The 14,261-nt window shown below is 44.3% G+C and overlaps 1 protein-coding gene across 7 annotated transcripts in view; it reads right to left on the bottom strand.

Moving 5' to 3' along the window:
- The window catches only part of CSMD2 (CUB and Sushi multiple domains 2), a 664,749-nt gene that overhangs the window by 220,834 nt on the left and 429,654 nt on the right, over positions 1-14,261 (bottom strand). For all 7 annotated transcript variants that reach the window (XM_054538082.2, XM_054538100.2, XM_054538088.1 and 4 more), the window contains 2 exons: positions 9,796-10,122; positions 5,700-5,894 (listed from right to left, as the gene is read on the bottom strand). In XM_054538082.2, the coding sequence (XP_054394057.1) occupies positions 5,700-5,894; positions 9,796-10,122 (522 nt within the window). The remainder of the gene's footprint in view (positions 1-5,699; positions 5,895-9,795; positions 10,123-14,261) is intronic.

Raw genomic sequence — 14,261 nt, 5'->3', positions numbered from 1 at the left:
TGGTCTTAAGCAAGTTACGTAACCATTTTGAGCTTCAGTTTCTTCATCTGTGAAGTGAGGATAACAATAACTCCTCATGAAGATTCAGTGGGGCAGTGGATGTTGATACGGTTAGGCTCTGTGTCCCCACGCAAATCTCACCTCGAATTGTAATCCCCATAATCCCTGCAAGTCAAGGGCAGGACCAGGTGGAGGTAATCGGATCATGGGGGCAGTTTCCCCCATGCTGCTGTCATGATAGTGAGTCGCAGGAGATTTGATGGTTTGCATCTGGCATTTCCCCTGCTTGCACTCACTCTGTCCTGACGCCCTGTGAAGAAGGTGCCTGCTTCTCTTTTGCCTTTCACCATGACTGTAAGTTTCCTGAGGCCTCCCCAGCAATGTGAAACTGTGAGTCAATTAAACCTCTTTCCTTTATAAATTACCCAGTCTTGGGCATTTCTTCATAGCAATGTGAGAATGGACTAATATAGATGTAAAGCAATTGCCCTGGTATTTGTGCTCAATGATTACCAGCTGGGTGATTTTGGGAAAGTCAACTCACCTCACTGTTTTTGCGGATTCTCATGGATAAAGCACAATTACATCTTTCTCGCAAGAGTGGCAAGAAGATTAAATGAGAGATTGCTAGAAACCCAATAACTGCCCTTATAGTTCTTCCTTAGATGCCGAAATGAGCTACCACCACCACTTAGATTTCTTTGTGGTCATGAGGAGAACTGACCTTCTTTCTTTATTACAGTACTTGCTTTTTTCCTGATTTTAAAAGTAACACATTTGATGTAGATAGAGAATAAATGTGGATGTGTTTATACCAAACTGTTAAACCATTTTCCTCTGGGGAGCGGGATTGGGAAATGAGCATTTCCACTTTGAGCTGTATTGCACTTGTGCATCGTTTGAAATTTTTACAACCACCAAGTATTCCTTTATTTATTTATTTGACAGAGTCTAGCTCTGTCACCCAGGCTGGAGAGCAGTGGTACAATCATAGCTCACTGCAGCCTCTAATTCCCAGGCTCAAGCAACCCTCCAAGTATTTCTTTAAAATTTAAAAAATGAAAATACAGGGGCCAGGTGTGGTGACTCAAGCCTGTAATCCCCGCATTTTGGGAGGCCAAGGCTGGCAGATCATGAGGTCAGGAGTTTGAGACCAGTCTGGCCAACATAGTGAAACCCCATCTCTACTAAGAATACAAAAATTAGCCAGGCATGGTTGCATACACCTGTAGTCCCAGCTACTCGGGAGGCTGAGGCAGAAGAATCACTTGAACTCAGGAGGCAGAGGCTGCAGTGAGCCAAGATCACGCCACTGCACTCCAGCCTGGATGACAGAGCAAGACTCCATCTCAAAAAAAAAAAAAGAAGAAAAAGAAAATACACACTCACTGTAGATAATTTATCTTTTTTTGTGGTATTTCTTGCAAGCAGAATATTCTTAAAGCTCAGCTCTTTGTCTTTTAATAGGGAGTTTAATTACTTTTATTATCATAATTGATATGTTTGTCTTCTGCTGTCATTTTGTTTCACGCTGTCAATTTCCGATGTTTCCATGTGATGTCCTGTCTTCTTTGTCTTATGCATTAGGCAATGTATTTCCTTTTAATTTTCTACGGGGATGTGGAAAGTAGAAATCCTGCTTTTCATTCTATTTGGAGATGCTTTTAAGTCTTTCATAGATGTGTTGGAAACTATATTCTCTTCAGTGATATAATTCAAGAAAAATACAGTAACAGGGTATCCAAGAGTCTGGATTTGAATTCTGGCTCCATCACTTACAAGCTGGGAAGATCCTATGCAGGTGACTTAACTTCTCTGTGTCCCAGTAGGGACAATAACGACATCTATTTCCTAGGACTGGTGCAAGGTTGAAATGAGGTGACACTGTAAGACACTTATCCTAGTGGGGTATGATTATTTTTCCTTTAAAGAGACAAGGAAGAGGTAAGTGTAGGGGAGAGAAAGTCAGGCAGGTACGCCAGTGTAGCTGCCTTCACTACCCAGAAGTCTTTCTTGGGAAATTTCTGATTTTAAACATAAGGGACTCCTGTGTCCTGTGAACTCAAGATCACAGACTTGGTCAATCTAGCCCAATCACTTCCGTATTGTCTAAGACTGTTGTTGCATTAGGACAGCAGAGTTATAGCCCACACAGTTGCAAATACTTCCTATCTGGCCCTTTAAGAAAAAGTTTGCCGACCCCTGCTTTAGATCCTCCAGATAATCATCCTTCTTTCTAAATTTAGGAGAAGGCATCGTCTCTCTTGTCCTATTATAGCCTCTCAAAAGCTAAGTGGCTCTTAGCATATATTAAAAGATTTTCGAAAAGACCATTAGCTTCTGCATTTAATTGTCCACAAGGTGGGGACACTTAATCAAAAACAAAACTAGAAAAAAACGGAAAAGACAAAGATGCTGATTGCAAAGCAGAGCTCTACCAAGGCTCAGACAAAAGCAGGGAGAGGAGCCAAGAAGGGACAGGTTCCCAGGGGCTTCTTTAGCCAGCGCTGTCTAAGGTTTTAAGGCTGGGATTCAGCCACCCTAAGTGGCATCAGGCTCTCACACTCTGCCTGACATGCTACTCCCCAGATCCCTGAAAACCAGGCTGGCATCAAATGCCCATCACTCTGAGAAAACCGAGCAGGCTCTCCCTGGGGTCAGGGTCTCCAATAGACTGTCCCTTACTTCTAGTGCCTACTGCCCCAACCCTACAGCATTTCCCCCTCCAGGGACAGAATGAAAAAGACCTTTTTAACTTTAAAATGAAGACCTTGCTTATGAAATAGTGAGCCACGGGAGGCTGAGGTGGGTGGATCACGAGGTCAGGAGATCGAGACCATCTTGGCTAACACGGTGAAACCCTGTCTCTACTGAAAATACAAAAAAAAATTAGCCAGGTGTGGTGGCGGGCGCCTGTAGTCCCAGCTACTCGGGAGGCTGAGACAGGAGAATGGTGCGAACCTGGGAGGTGGAGCTTGCAGTGAGCCGAGATGGCGCCACTGCACTCCAGGTTGGGCAACAGTGTGACTCCGTCTCAACAACAACAACAAAAAAAATAGTGAGCCACTTGAAGATCCATTAACAAAGGTCAAATTATCTCACGTGTTCATACATGGCCTTGAAGGTTTCAATGCATCGCAGAACTAGTCTAGGAGCACTTGATTCAGGAGGGTGGGGGATGGAGAGGAGGATTGTGCAGTTACTAATTCCTGAGGGTTCCTCAGAGCGGTCAACTAATTTGGGACTAAGCCCCTGCAGGCTCAGGGGCAATGGGAATCTGGCCTTCTGCCCTGAGACCGCTCACAGTCTTGGTGGGGAGACAGGACCAAGGCCTGTGGAACTGGTAAATGTAATAATGGTAAGAACCAGTATCCAAGAAAGTGGTCCAGTGGTGGTGGCCCATGAAAAATAATAGAAATTAGGAGAAGGAAGAGATCAGGTGAGCTAGAGACAGCAGGGAAGATCTCAGAGATACGAACCAACACTAAAGAAATTAGAAGTGGTCAATGAGTGCAAGGGAAAACGAGCGGGCTGCTCTGTAGGAAGGTGAAAGACCACCGATTTACAACCCTCCAGACTGGGTTCTGCATGGATGCTTTGTACGGTGACCTGTTTCACCAGCAAATAACTCCATCAGATATGCATACTTATTCTCCTGTTGCCAATGAGGGACCTGAGGTCTAGGTCAAGTTACTTAACCTAAGCCTATTAATTCTACAGCTGGGAAGCATGGAAACTGAGTTTCGTGTTGTTTCTCTAACTCCAAAGCTTCTGTTCTTTCCAAAAGTGCTGATTGCACTGAGGAAGAATGGCAGATGAGGTTGTACAGACCACACTGTGGGAAACTTGGAAGTCAGAAAAAAATGTCTATTCATGTCACAGTTGGGGCAAGTTCCTGGAAGGATGGAAACGCACCACTTGATCCCCCAAAGTGGAGCAAATACTGATCTGATTGGTCCAATGAAGAAATAGTTAAAATCAAGTTAACGCTAATGGCCAACACTTATTGAGTGCTACTTCTCACCAGGCACTGCTCCAAGAACTGCGCATGCTCAAGACAACTCTTCAAGCAGGTTCCCATTATCAACCTGCATTTTACAGTGGGGCAACTGAGGCACAGAGAGGTCAAGTTACTTCCCCAGGGTGGCTTGGATGATAAGTTGCAGGGTGGAGACAGCAGGCAGTCTGGTGAGAGTCGGGGCTCTGGAGGCCTTTCATTGATATACTTCTCATTAGGGAGGCTCTAGCCTAGTTAAAAGGCCATTCATTCATTCATTCATTCATTCATTCAGTGACTCATCAACCAGTATTGATTGAGCATCTACCAAGTATCAAACAACACACCAGCTGTGGGAATATGAGGCCAAGGAAGATTCCCTAACCTCATGGAGTTTACGTGACAGTGAAGGCGCAGCTTATGAGGACTTACTTTATACCAGGACTGCCTACTCCATACACATCTGATAATTATCATTATCCCTCCTTTTTTTTCCAGCTGGAAAATACAAAGGCTTAAGGGGAAAAGTGAATTGCCAGGATCCCAGCTTGGGCCCCTCTCACTCAAATGCCCACCTGGACTGCTTGCCACCTCCAGTGTTCTCAGTGGTCCCTTGTCTCCCATCCACCCATTTGTAAGTTCTGGGTAATACTCTCTCTCAGGCATGCTCCCTTCTTCATTCTCCTGTCCTTCCTGTTCATGGCCACTATGCCCAGATTTGAGTTTAGGAATTGGGTTAAGTCAAGAGGTCTCTTAAGTCTCTATCCTCTTTCTATCACATGAAATGTGAGGAAGAAGGTTTCTGCCTCCTAAAAGGAGAGAATCACAGCTTTCGTCTCCTTGGACACTGTCAGTTTCCCCAAGGGGCCCTTGGGATACTCACTATTCATCCATTATTCACAAATATTTATTAAGCACCTATTCTCTGCCAGGTACCATGGTTGGTACACAATGCTTGGTACACAAATTTGCCTGGTGTACAAATGCTTGGTACACCATGCTTGGTACACAAATTTAACCTGACTCCTGCCTCAAGAAGCTTTATCTGTATTTTAAATGTCTGTAGTTTGGTGGAACAGATGGCTGGTCTTGAAAACTGAGTCAAAAACTGTCTTGTGTGGCGAGGCATTACTGAAGAACTGCCATCATAAGCCGTGTGCCTGCTGCAAGCTGTGTTTCTTCTGGCTGGTTGGCCCTGAGTCTCCTGGAGATTGACCACAAGGATATCAAGACAGCATTTATCAGGGCACAAAGGCCGAGACTGGGAGACATCCCAGGAAAATGGGGAAAATAAACATGTGGAGAAGGGAAGAGTGACAGGCAGCTTGAAAGACCCGAAAACTTGCAGCACTGCCAATGCTACTTTGGGCTGCCGGAGCTCCCCTGGGCAGGAGCTGGAAACAGAGCTCTTAATGGCTGTGATATTGAGAGAGTTCTCATTTGAAAGAAGACGTACTTTTGATGCCTGACAGTCCAGAGCTGTTTCTCTACTTTAATCTCTGGTTATAATTTAAATTCCTATGCACAGTGGCCTTATGAAGCCCCTGCTATTCCAGCATGAGGGTGAATATTCCAGCCCTTGGTCTTCGGAGAAGAGGAGGGACCAACACAGAAAGGAACCACCGTGGCCTGGGCTGCTTGCTCCCGCTCCCCAGCCTCTCTGGCTGACAATGGCCGCTGCTCCCAGCCTGCAGGCTCCTACCTTCACACCGCAGCACAGCGCTGTTCCAGACCACGCTGCCCTCCTTCAGGACGCAGGTGATGGTCTCTGAGCCCTGAGTCCCAAGGAAGCCTTCATCACAGAGGAAGGAGATGGAGCTGCCCAGCTGGAGGCTGTCCCCAAACCGTTTGCCATTTACTGGAACGCCAGGATCCGGGCACTCGTTGTGTCGGAAGGCTGTGTAGATGGAGTTCAAGGACATGATCAGACATTGCTGGAGTAGAGAAGAATCCTCAAAGAAAATTAGCTTCCTTGGGATGGTAAACTCTAGAACTCCACCACCTCCCCAAGAACTTGCCATGTTGGAGGGAGAGCTAGGCATTCTAGGACCTGGGCATTAAGCAGGTGCTCATTAAACTTGATTTCCTGCCTTCCCGAGCACCTAATCCCACTGCATTCTAATGGACATTTATAGATCAGGCAATAAGCTAAGTGTTTCTGCTGCTAGCTCACTTACACCATATAATGATTCTATGAAGTAGATCTTGTTACCCTACTTTACAAATGAGGAAACTGAGGCTCAGTGTGGTTAATGAGCTGATCTGTCTCCTCAATGTCAAATCCATTCCAAGTTTCCCTAACTTCAGACAGTTACGGGATCATTTCTGCTTGAGGTGAGCTGGACTCTAAATTCTGTGACACTAATAGACTCTAAGTATCATAAAGGAGGTGCCCTAGAATTAACCCTGTCTGAAGCTATTTCCTTTATTTCCTTGCCTATTGTTAGGGCTGCCTCTCACTCCACCCAGGCAATTGATAATGCAGAGTAGGGAGAGGACAGAGTCAGAACGCTGTAGATTTAATCGTGCTTTGCCTCTTATTCGTTACATGGTCCTGGACAACTTATGCAATTCTGATGAGCCTTAGTTTCCTGACTGATAATATGGAGATCATCCTTCACTTGCAGGGTCATTCTGAGATAGAAGTAAAATGAAAGTTGATATGAATATGAGAGTGGCGATTGTTTGGTGCAGCACGTGACAGATGGCAAGTGCTCACTGAAGATGAGTTCCCTTCCTTCTTCCCTCCTCTGCATGGGAAGATACTCTTTCCTGCTCAGTCTCTACCAAGCATGTTCCCTGCCTTCCTCCAGCAGGGGTGTCACAGTTCTTTTACTAAATGTCTCTGAAGCCAGGCTCTATTTTCACCCCTGTTGTTCTGAGGATGGCAGCTTTCCAGTGGAGACCAGGATCCATGGCTGCATGGGTATGGGCCACTTGAAAAAAAATTTCTTGGCCTCTGAAATTCCCTAGTGATAGAAACATTTGCACATTCAGAAACAGCAGTGGCTCTGGAGGCTGTTGGATCTTGCTAGAGGCAAGAGGCCTGCAAACCTGACCCTTCCCATTGCAGATGAGGTAAGGGAGCCTCTGATGTGGAGATGACTGTGATGATCCCATGTAGGGCTTCAGTTGAATGCCCAACACCCTTCCATTTGAACACCTAGGTCAGCCCAGACTTGAGTCTCCCAACCCTTCTTCGTTGGAAACTATGACCATGAAGTCACCCTGACATTTAGAAATATGGTGTGGGAAAAAAAGTGATGCTTGGGGCCCAGAAGTCCAGGCATTTTTCTTTCAAACCCATCAGTCATACACATGTAGGCACAGATACACACACCCACATATGAACACACACATGCACACACGCACACACACACACACACATGCAAATGCACATAGCAGGAATATGGAGCTATTTCCAACATCTGGGAACAAAAGCTCTGAGTCAAGGACCCACTTCTCCCTGTGTACCTTTCCAAACCTCAGTTTTCTGGCATGTGAAAGGGGTAGATCTTGCTTTATGGAGCTTTTGTTGTGAGGCTTCCAGTGATGACTGTTGAGTGCTCAGCACCAGGTTCAGCCCACAGTAGATGCTCAATGGATGGCAGCTACTGTCATTGTTGTTCATTATGTTCCATGTGGAAGAGGAATTAGCCTTGCTACCAGGAGTTCAGGAGTGGAAGTGGGACCACGGATCCTTGTTACAGGGACACAGATTTCAAGTCAGCATAAGTTGACTTGAAATCTAGAGTGCCTGCTAGCTATGGAGAGAGCTGTCTGGGGAGGCAAGCTCCCTGACACTGGGCAAATTCAAGCTCAGCCTCAGTGATCATCAGTTGGGATGTAGGAGGAGATTAAAGTCCTGTGGGAGAGACTACAGTAATTCCCTGACACTTGGCCATGGACGATTGTTTCACTGACTGCATCCAGATTGCCTCAGAAGCCTATAAAAAATGTAGATTCTGGGGCCCCATCCCTTTAGTGATTCTAATTCAGCAGGTCTAGGATGGGGCCCAGATTTTTAAAAATTATTTCTATCAATCCATCCAACTGTCTATTTGTATAAATGCATAGAAAACTGTGTGATATCTGTAATAGCATCCACCAATTGTTGGCAAGGATCATTTCTGGCTGGAGGGATTTTGGGTGGTGGTTAACATCTCTCCTTTGACCTGTCCCATTTTTTGAGTATTTACAAATTGGATGTGTATCATTTTTACAATGGTAGAGAAACCTTGGAAAGAAACATGAGTAAGAGTTATCCTCAGGTTAGTCTGCTGCCCTCATGATGAAGCTCAGCCCCTGGGCCATCAGCTGCCTCCTCCTCCCAAGTGTCCACTCAGTGTCCACACATGCTGCAAACCCACAAGAGTTCTTGGCCCTCACCATCCTGGATAAGTGTGCTCCCCCAGGATACCTCTTATCCCTGTTCTTCCCACTCCGCCAGGGCAAGAAAAAGCATTTACTCATTCATGGATCCTCCCATTCCATAAACATTTGCTGATCCTTAGCACACACCAGGCCCTGTGCTGGGCCAAGGGATATAAAGATAAGAAATGCATATTTGCTCCTTTCTAGCATGAAGCAGCATGGTCAGTGCTGGTTAGGAAAGACAGAACTAGGCTCTCCCCTTGCTTCTTCCTGCCCACAGGGGATGAAACAGGAATCTCCTGGAGGAGACATGCCCTGAGAAGGTTAATTGTGCCTAAAGAAGAGTGGTGAGGGGAATGGAATGGGCTTTACCTGGCTGGTCTCTTGGAATTGGGGGTCCCAAATGGCCCACCAGGTAACACCTAATGTCTTCAGTCCAACTGGACTCCAGAGATAGGTGGAAAACGGAGGCAAGGCCTTTATGCCAAGGGTGGCAATGGGAGTTGGGAGATCAGTGTTTGTGGGCAAGGAGCAGAGCTTGCACTGGGGACTTGCCCTTCACAAGCAGCCTCTGGGAAAGGATCTAGGTAATTGCTCAGATGGACCCACCTCCAGCCTCACTTGACTGTTTGTCATCAGCCAAGTCCACTGGATTTATAGCTTCTTACGACCTGATAACCACTTCTTGCTATCTTTGGTGGCTTGCTATTTCTAGTCTCTAAGCTTCTGCCCCCCCAACCCCCTCTGTAACCACGAGATACAGAAATAAAAATAATCACTGCTGAGTTTAGGCTGCTTCTAGAGAAGGGGCCCAGATTGAAACTGGAGGTGGCAACTTTCAGATGGTGGCCCTGAGAGGGGCTATGAGGAAATTCCCTAAGAGTTGTCCCCAATAAGTCTGGGAGCCCAACAGAAGTGTTGCTCCAAAGCTTTGATTCTGATTTGACTATGGGAATGGGAACTGGGCAAAGCAAAGTGAGCAGCCCCACCAGGAACTCAGAGGTCAGCAGCAGGCAGGCATTCAGGAATTTAGGAGAGCACCTCAGAGAGGGCATCAGAAACCAATGAGAATGATAGAAGCTTTCTTTCTCTTGGGCCCTCCCTAGTTCTGGTTGGTTCTTGTAGGATGGGGAAGGTTGGGGCTAAAATGAGGTTCCAGGTTCCTTTTACATTATATATCACAACTAGGGGAGATAAATGCCCTTCAGAGAGGGACTTCCAGAAAACAGCACCCTGCCTGGCAGCCAGTGCTTTGTGCCCTTTCTTGGTCATGCTGGGAGCTCCATGCCTGGGCACTGCAGCCCTGCAATGCCCTGGGAACTGCCCCATCCACACCCCCTCCTCCCTCCATGGGAGCACCTTCGATCATCCTCAGAGGCAGACACTCAGATGGAGGGCCAGCTGGTGACAGAGGGAGGACTCACTGGTAAAAGTGATGTTGAAGCCCCTCTTCCCTGTGGAGTGGTCAGTCTGGAACTCGAGACGGGCCACATGGCCACTGCTTGTGATGGAGGAGGGAAGCTGGTTTCCTGAGAAGGTGCCCAGGACGGGCGCCTCAGCGGTGGCCCCATCCTTGATGACCAGGAAATCAAACTGAGGCTCCACGTCAATGTCGTTGAAGGCCAGGTGGATGCGGCTCTCAGGCCTGGCCAGGATGAGCCAGACACAGTGGAGGTGGTTGCCATAGTCCTCTGGGTAGTTAGGAGACAGGACAACCCCAGATGGGCTGGTGAAGTTGAAGAAGCAGGAGACTGCAAGAGAAGAGCAGTAGAGGTCAGTAAGCATCCCCAACATTCTGCCTGCACCACTGAGGGCTGGCAGGGGGAACATCTTCTTAGTCTAAAAAGCAATAGAAAGAAAGAGTGGCACAAGGGTTGGGCTGGAATGGCTGGGCTCTGAGCTCCAGGCGGGGAGACATGCTGGGCTCCATGCTGGACTTAGCAATGGGTAGGGCCCCTTTGGCAAAAGGCAGACATGGCAGAACTGGTCTTCTCTTGGCCCCTCTCCCCTGGTCAGCACGCTCACCTAGGCAGTGTCTTCGTGCTTTGGGTGCCTTGGGTGGGGCAAAGCCATAACTCAAGCCTAAGTGTAGAGTCACAGTCCCTGACCCCTCTCAGCTGGGTTTATAGCAGTAGGAAAGGACATTGCTTAATGACACAGCGGTGCTAATTCCCCAGGCGGTAACTGGGTGGAGACAGTCCAGGACCATTTGTCTCCTTCAAACATTTTTGATGGAAAAATGATAGGTGTGCCATGGGATTCTGACAACCCCAAGATACCACGCTATGCTGAAGAGGCGCCAGGAGCACCATCTTTCAGAGACCAAAGCTTCTGAAGAAACTGGGGGAGGGAGGTGACAGCGTCCATTGTGATCCCTGTCCACGTCCTGTTCTCTCTCCCCTATTTCACCCTAAGGATCCACCCTTCCAAAAACCCTTATTTTAAGCTATTTTTATGCCAACTACTAGCAGACCCTGGAATAAGAATAGGCAAAGAAAGTGCTGTAAATGAGAAAACAAATACTAAAACAAAATTATAAAAGAAAATAATAAAATGAAAAAAATAATCACAAGCTTATGACACAGGAAAAATATCAATATTGAATTAGAACCTTTATAATTATCTAAGAACATCACCAAGATGAGTAAAGAGAGTGCTTAGAGGATTCATATGAAAGAAAATAGAATTAATATGACAACACAGTCCGTCTCAATAGCAAAAATAAAGAAAAAATATAGAATCCAATATTGTTGAGGCTTCATGGAATCTCATACATGCATTTATTGCCAATTGCAGAGCAAAACTGATAGGATCCTTTTTGAAGGGAGTATGTAAGTTCTTATCCAGAGCCACAAAACTACTCAAAGACTGACTCAGTAATCTCTAGGAATTAATTCAAAAGAAAAAGAGCCACCTAGCCAAAGATGTTTACAATGACATAATTTCATTATAGAGGAAAAATGCGAACAAACTATATGTCAGCCCAATAATGTGAGGTAAATTATAGCCTTTAATATGATACAGTTTGAGTGCAATCATTAAAGTGATAAATATGACCCTGTAGAAAGAATGTTAAACATAATTTTAAATAAAGCAGTAGATCATAAAATTATATGCACGCTTTTGATTACAGCTATTAAATATTGTTTATATATGGATAAAGACTGGACATGAGTCCCCAAATAAAAACTGTATCAGGGTCATAGGCATTCAAAATGAAATATTTAATTTTTCTGATTGTAAAAATGCTGTAGGTTCATTCTAAACATCTTTTAAGATATACAAGTATAAAAAAGGTAGTTCCAAATATGGATAAACGTTTAAGTCCATTTATAACATTTATATAGATGTTTGGTGTTAATTAAATTGATATTTAAGGGAGTAAAATATTTGACTTACTAAATGTAATGATGCTAAGATGAAAAATAATAAAATCATGTTTGCCAAAGGGGGGAAAATACATTAAAACAAAAAAATTGGTGACTCCTTGTGATGAGTTTAGTCTTGATTCTCCCTGACTCTGCCCAGCTCCCCCTTTTCTGCATTAAGTATTTCTTTTCCAGTCTGCAGCTGTAAAAGCCCTCCCATGCAATTCAGCAAAGTAAGCCTGGTTCTTAAGACATATTCAGTCTCATCCCTGTAATCCATGTATATTTTAAGTATAGAAAGTATTCGAACCAAGGGGAGAGAAGGACATGAAAAAGCTTTTAGGTAATGCAATATATAGCTAATGGCAACTATTATTATACATTATTGAGGGTTTACTAAGAGTAAACACCATTCTAAGCACTTTCATCAATTACTCAATTTAACTGTCACTATAACGCTACGAGGTAGGTATTGTTATTAACCCCATTTAAAGATGAAGACACTGAGGCACACAGAGGTTAAGTAATGCAGGGCCAGTAAATGGTAGCGCCAAGGCCAAATCAATGCAGCCTGATTCTAGAGACCAAGCTCTTACTAACCCCCCAGCGTGTCTCTCAGTATGAGAATAACACTTCCCACTGGGCCTATGTGACCGTTCCTCAAATCTGCTGAAGATTCATCTGTCGACTTGAAATATTACATTAGCACTGAATTGGGAGTCTCTAGGCTAGACATGGATGCCCCCACACAGCCATCTTGTCTCCAGCTTTGTGGGAGTTCAGTTGGGAACATAATACAAATAATGAGGAATCAAAACCCAAAGGCAAAGACCTTGAAGACAGAGGGGGCAAGTCACAGGGCCTGCTGAACAAGTCCAAGGCAGATGAAGACAAAGAAAGGTGCTACAGTTTCAGAGGGAAGATGGCCAGGGGCACTGTGAGTATGTGAGCAAATAAATTTGCTACAGAGGAGTATTTCATTAATAAGGCCTGAGACCCTTTCCCTACCTCCATCACTCTATCAGTGTATTATTTTTTCTCTAGAACCTTTTACCAGGATTGCCATGTTGCAAAGCTCCAGGGGCACCATTTTGCAATTTGAGCAGCTATATATGATAGCTCTGCTTATCATTCTCCAAAATTATCTTGTTTACATGTTTAGCTGTTGATGGTCAGTCCTTCCCTCTCCCCAACACATACACAGATCTTCCATGACAGCGGAAATCTCATCTGATTCTGCTGAATCCCTAGTGGCTCCCACAATGCCTGACACATTGTAGGTGCTCAACCAATATTTGCTGAATGAATCAATGAGTACCTAATGGTTGAAACCATTCTGAAAGAAGGTGAAATGAACATGTGGGTCTCATAACCCCATCCCACTCCAAACCTCAACCAACAGATTGACCAAAGCCTGTACAAATATTAATAGATGGATACCTGTGCCAACTCTGGAAAATAGAGAAAAATGCTGTGCTGTAACTCTCTATGTATTTATCTTAGACATAGTACAGATGTGCCCCTAAATAATTTACAGTGGAAAAGGGTATGAATGAGCCAAGTTGTTAAACAGCAAAGGCAACAGAAAGCTGCTCTTAAATATCAAAGGCCTCAAAAAATGTCCTACTCACATCCACTCAAAGATGTCTCCTATCCAACCAAGAGATGAATTTAAACAACAAACTCAAGTAGGATAAAGTTGTGGTTAACAAAAAGCATAAAAAAAGATTGACAATGAGCAAATAAACCAATATGGTAATGAATTTAAATAATTTATGTAAACATAGTTATAAAATGAAATGCAAGTGTAACAAATATTCCTTGGAACAGAAAATATAAGACATTATTCTTGCCCAAACTCTAGGGTAGAATATTCCAGATTATACTGACACAAAGAGTAAAGTTGGAGCAAGGAGATATGCTAATTTGCTCATCTTGCAAGAAATCCTGTTTTGCAGTTTCTGTGGTTAATTAGAGAAATATAGGTTGGAGCATGCTTTTAAAGATGTTAGGTGTAATTAGTAATAGAATATGAAATAGCTTATCTTCAAAATTACCAAAGGGGAAAAAGCAAAGTAGTCAGTTCAGGGAGGAAAAAAGAAATTCAAAGGAAAAACAAGGAAGCATGGGGTAGGGGGGTTGTAATGTAAGATGCTTTACAAAAGATAAAACATCATTTATGACAATAAATGTGTACAGGTTAATCTCCTAGTAATATATAACCCTCTCTTTGGGACAAAACACACAGCTAAGACAAAGTGACTCTGAATACTCAAAAGTAAAGGAATGGGCCAAGATATCTCAGGCTTTACATTAGAAGAGTGTTGTAATTTATCAATACAAGTCTCAAATATTCCTATTTAATTGGTGGACTGGGCTCAGGGCATCACTGATTTTAAAAAGTTCCCCAGGTGATCCCAAATTGCAGCCAGGGTTTGAGAACTACTGGTGGAGGCAAATGTGAACAACAAAAAAGGAATTTTAATATTCATATCAGATCCTTGGATATTATATTACACCTG

This window comes from Pongo abelii, chromosome 1 (genome assembly GCF_028885655.2).
Source record: "Pongo abelii isolate AG06213 chromosome 1, NHGRI_mPonAbe1-v2.0_pri, whole genome shotgun sequence".
In the NCBI taxonomy this organism is placed as follows: Eukaryota; Metazoa; Chordata; class Mammalia; order Primates; family Hominidae; genus Pongo; species Pongo abelii.
The sequence above is the reverse complement of the archived record's forward strand: the minus strand, read 5'-3'. Positions and strand labels throughout refer to the sequence as shown.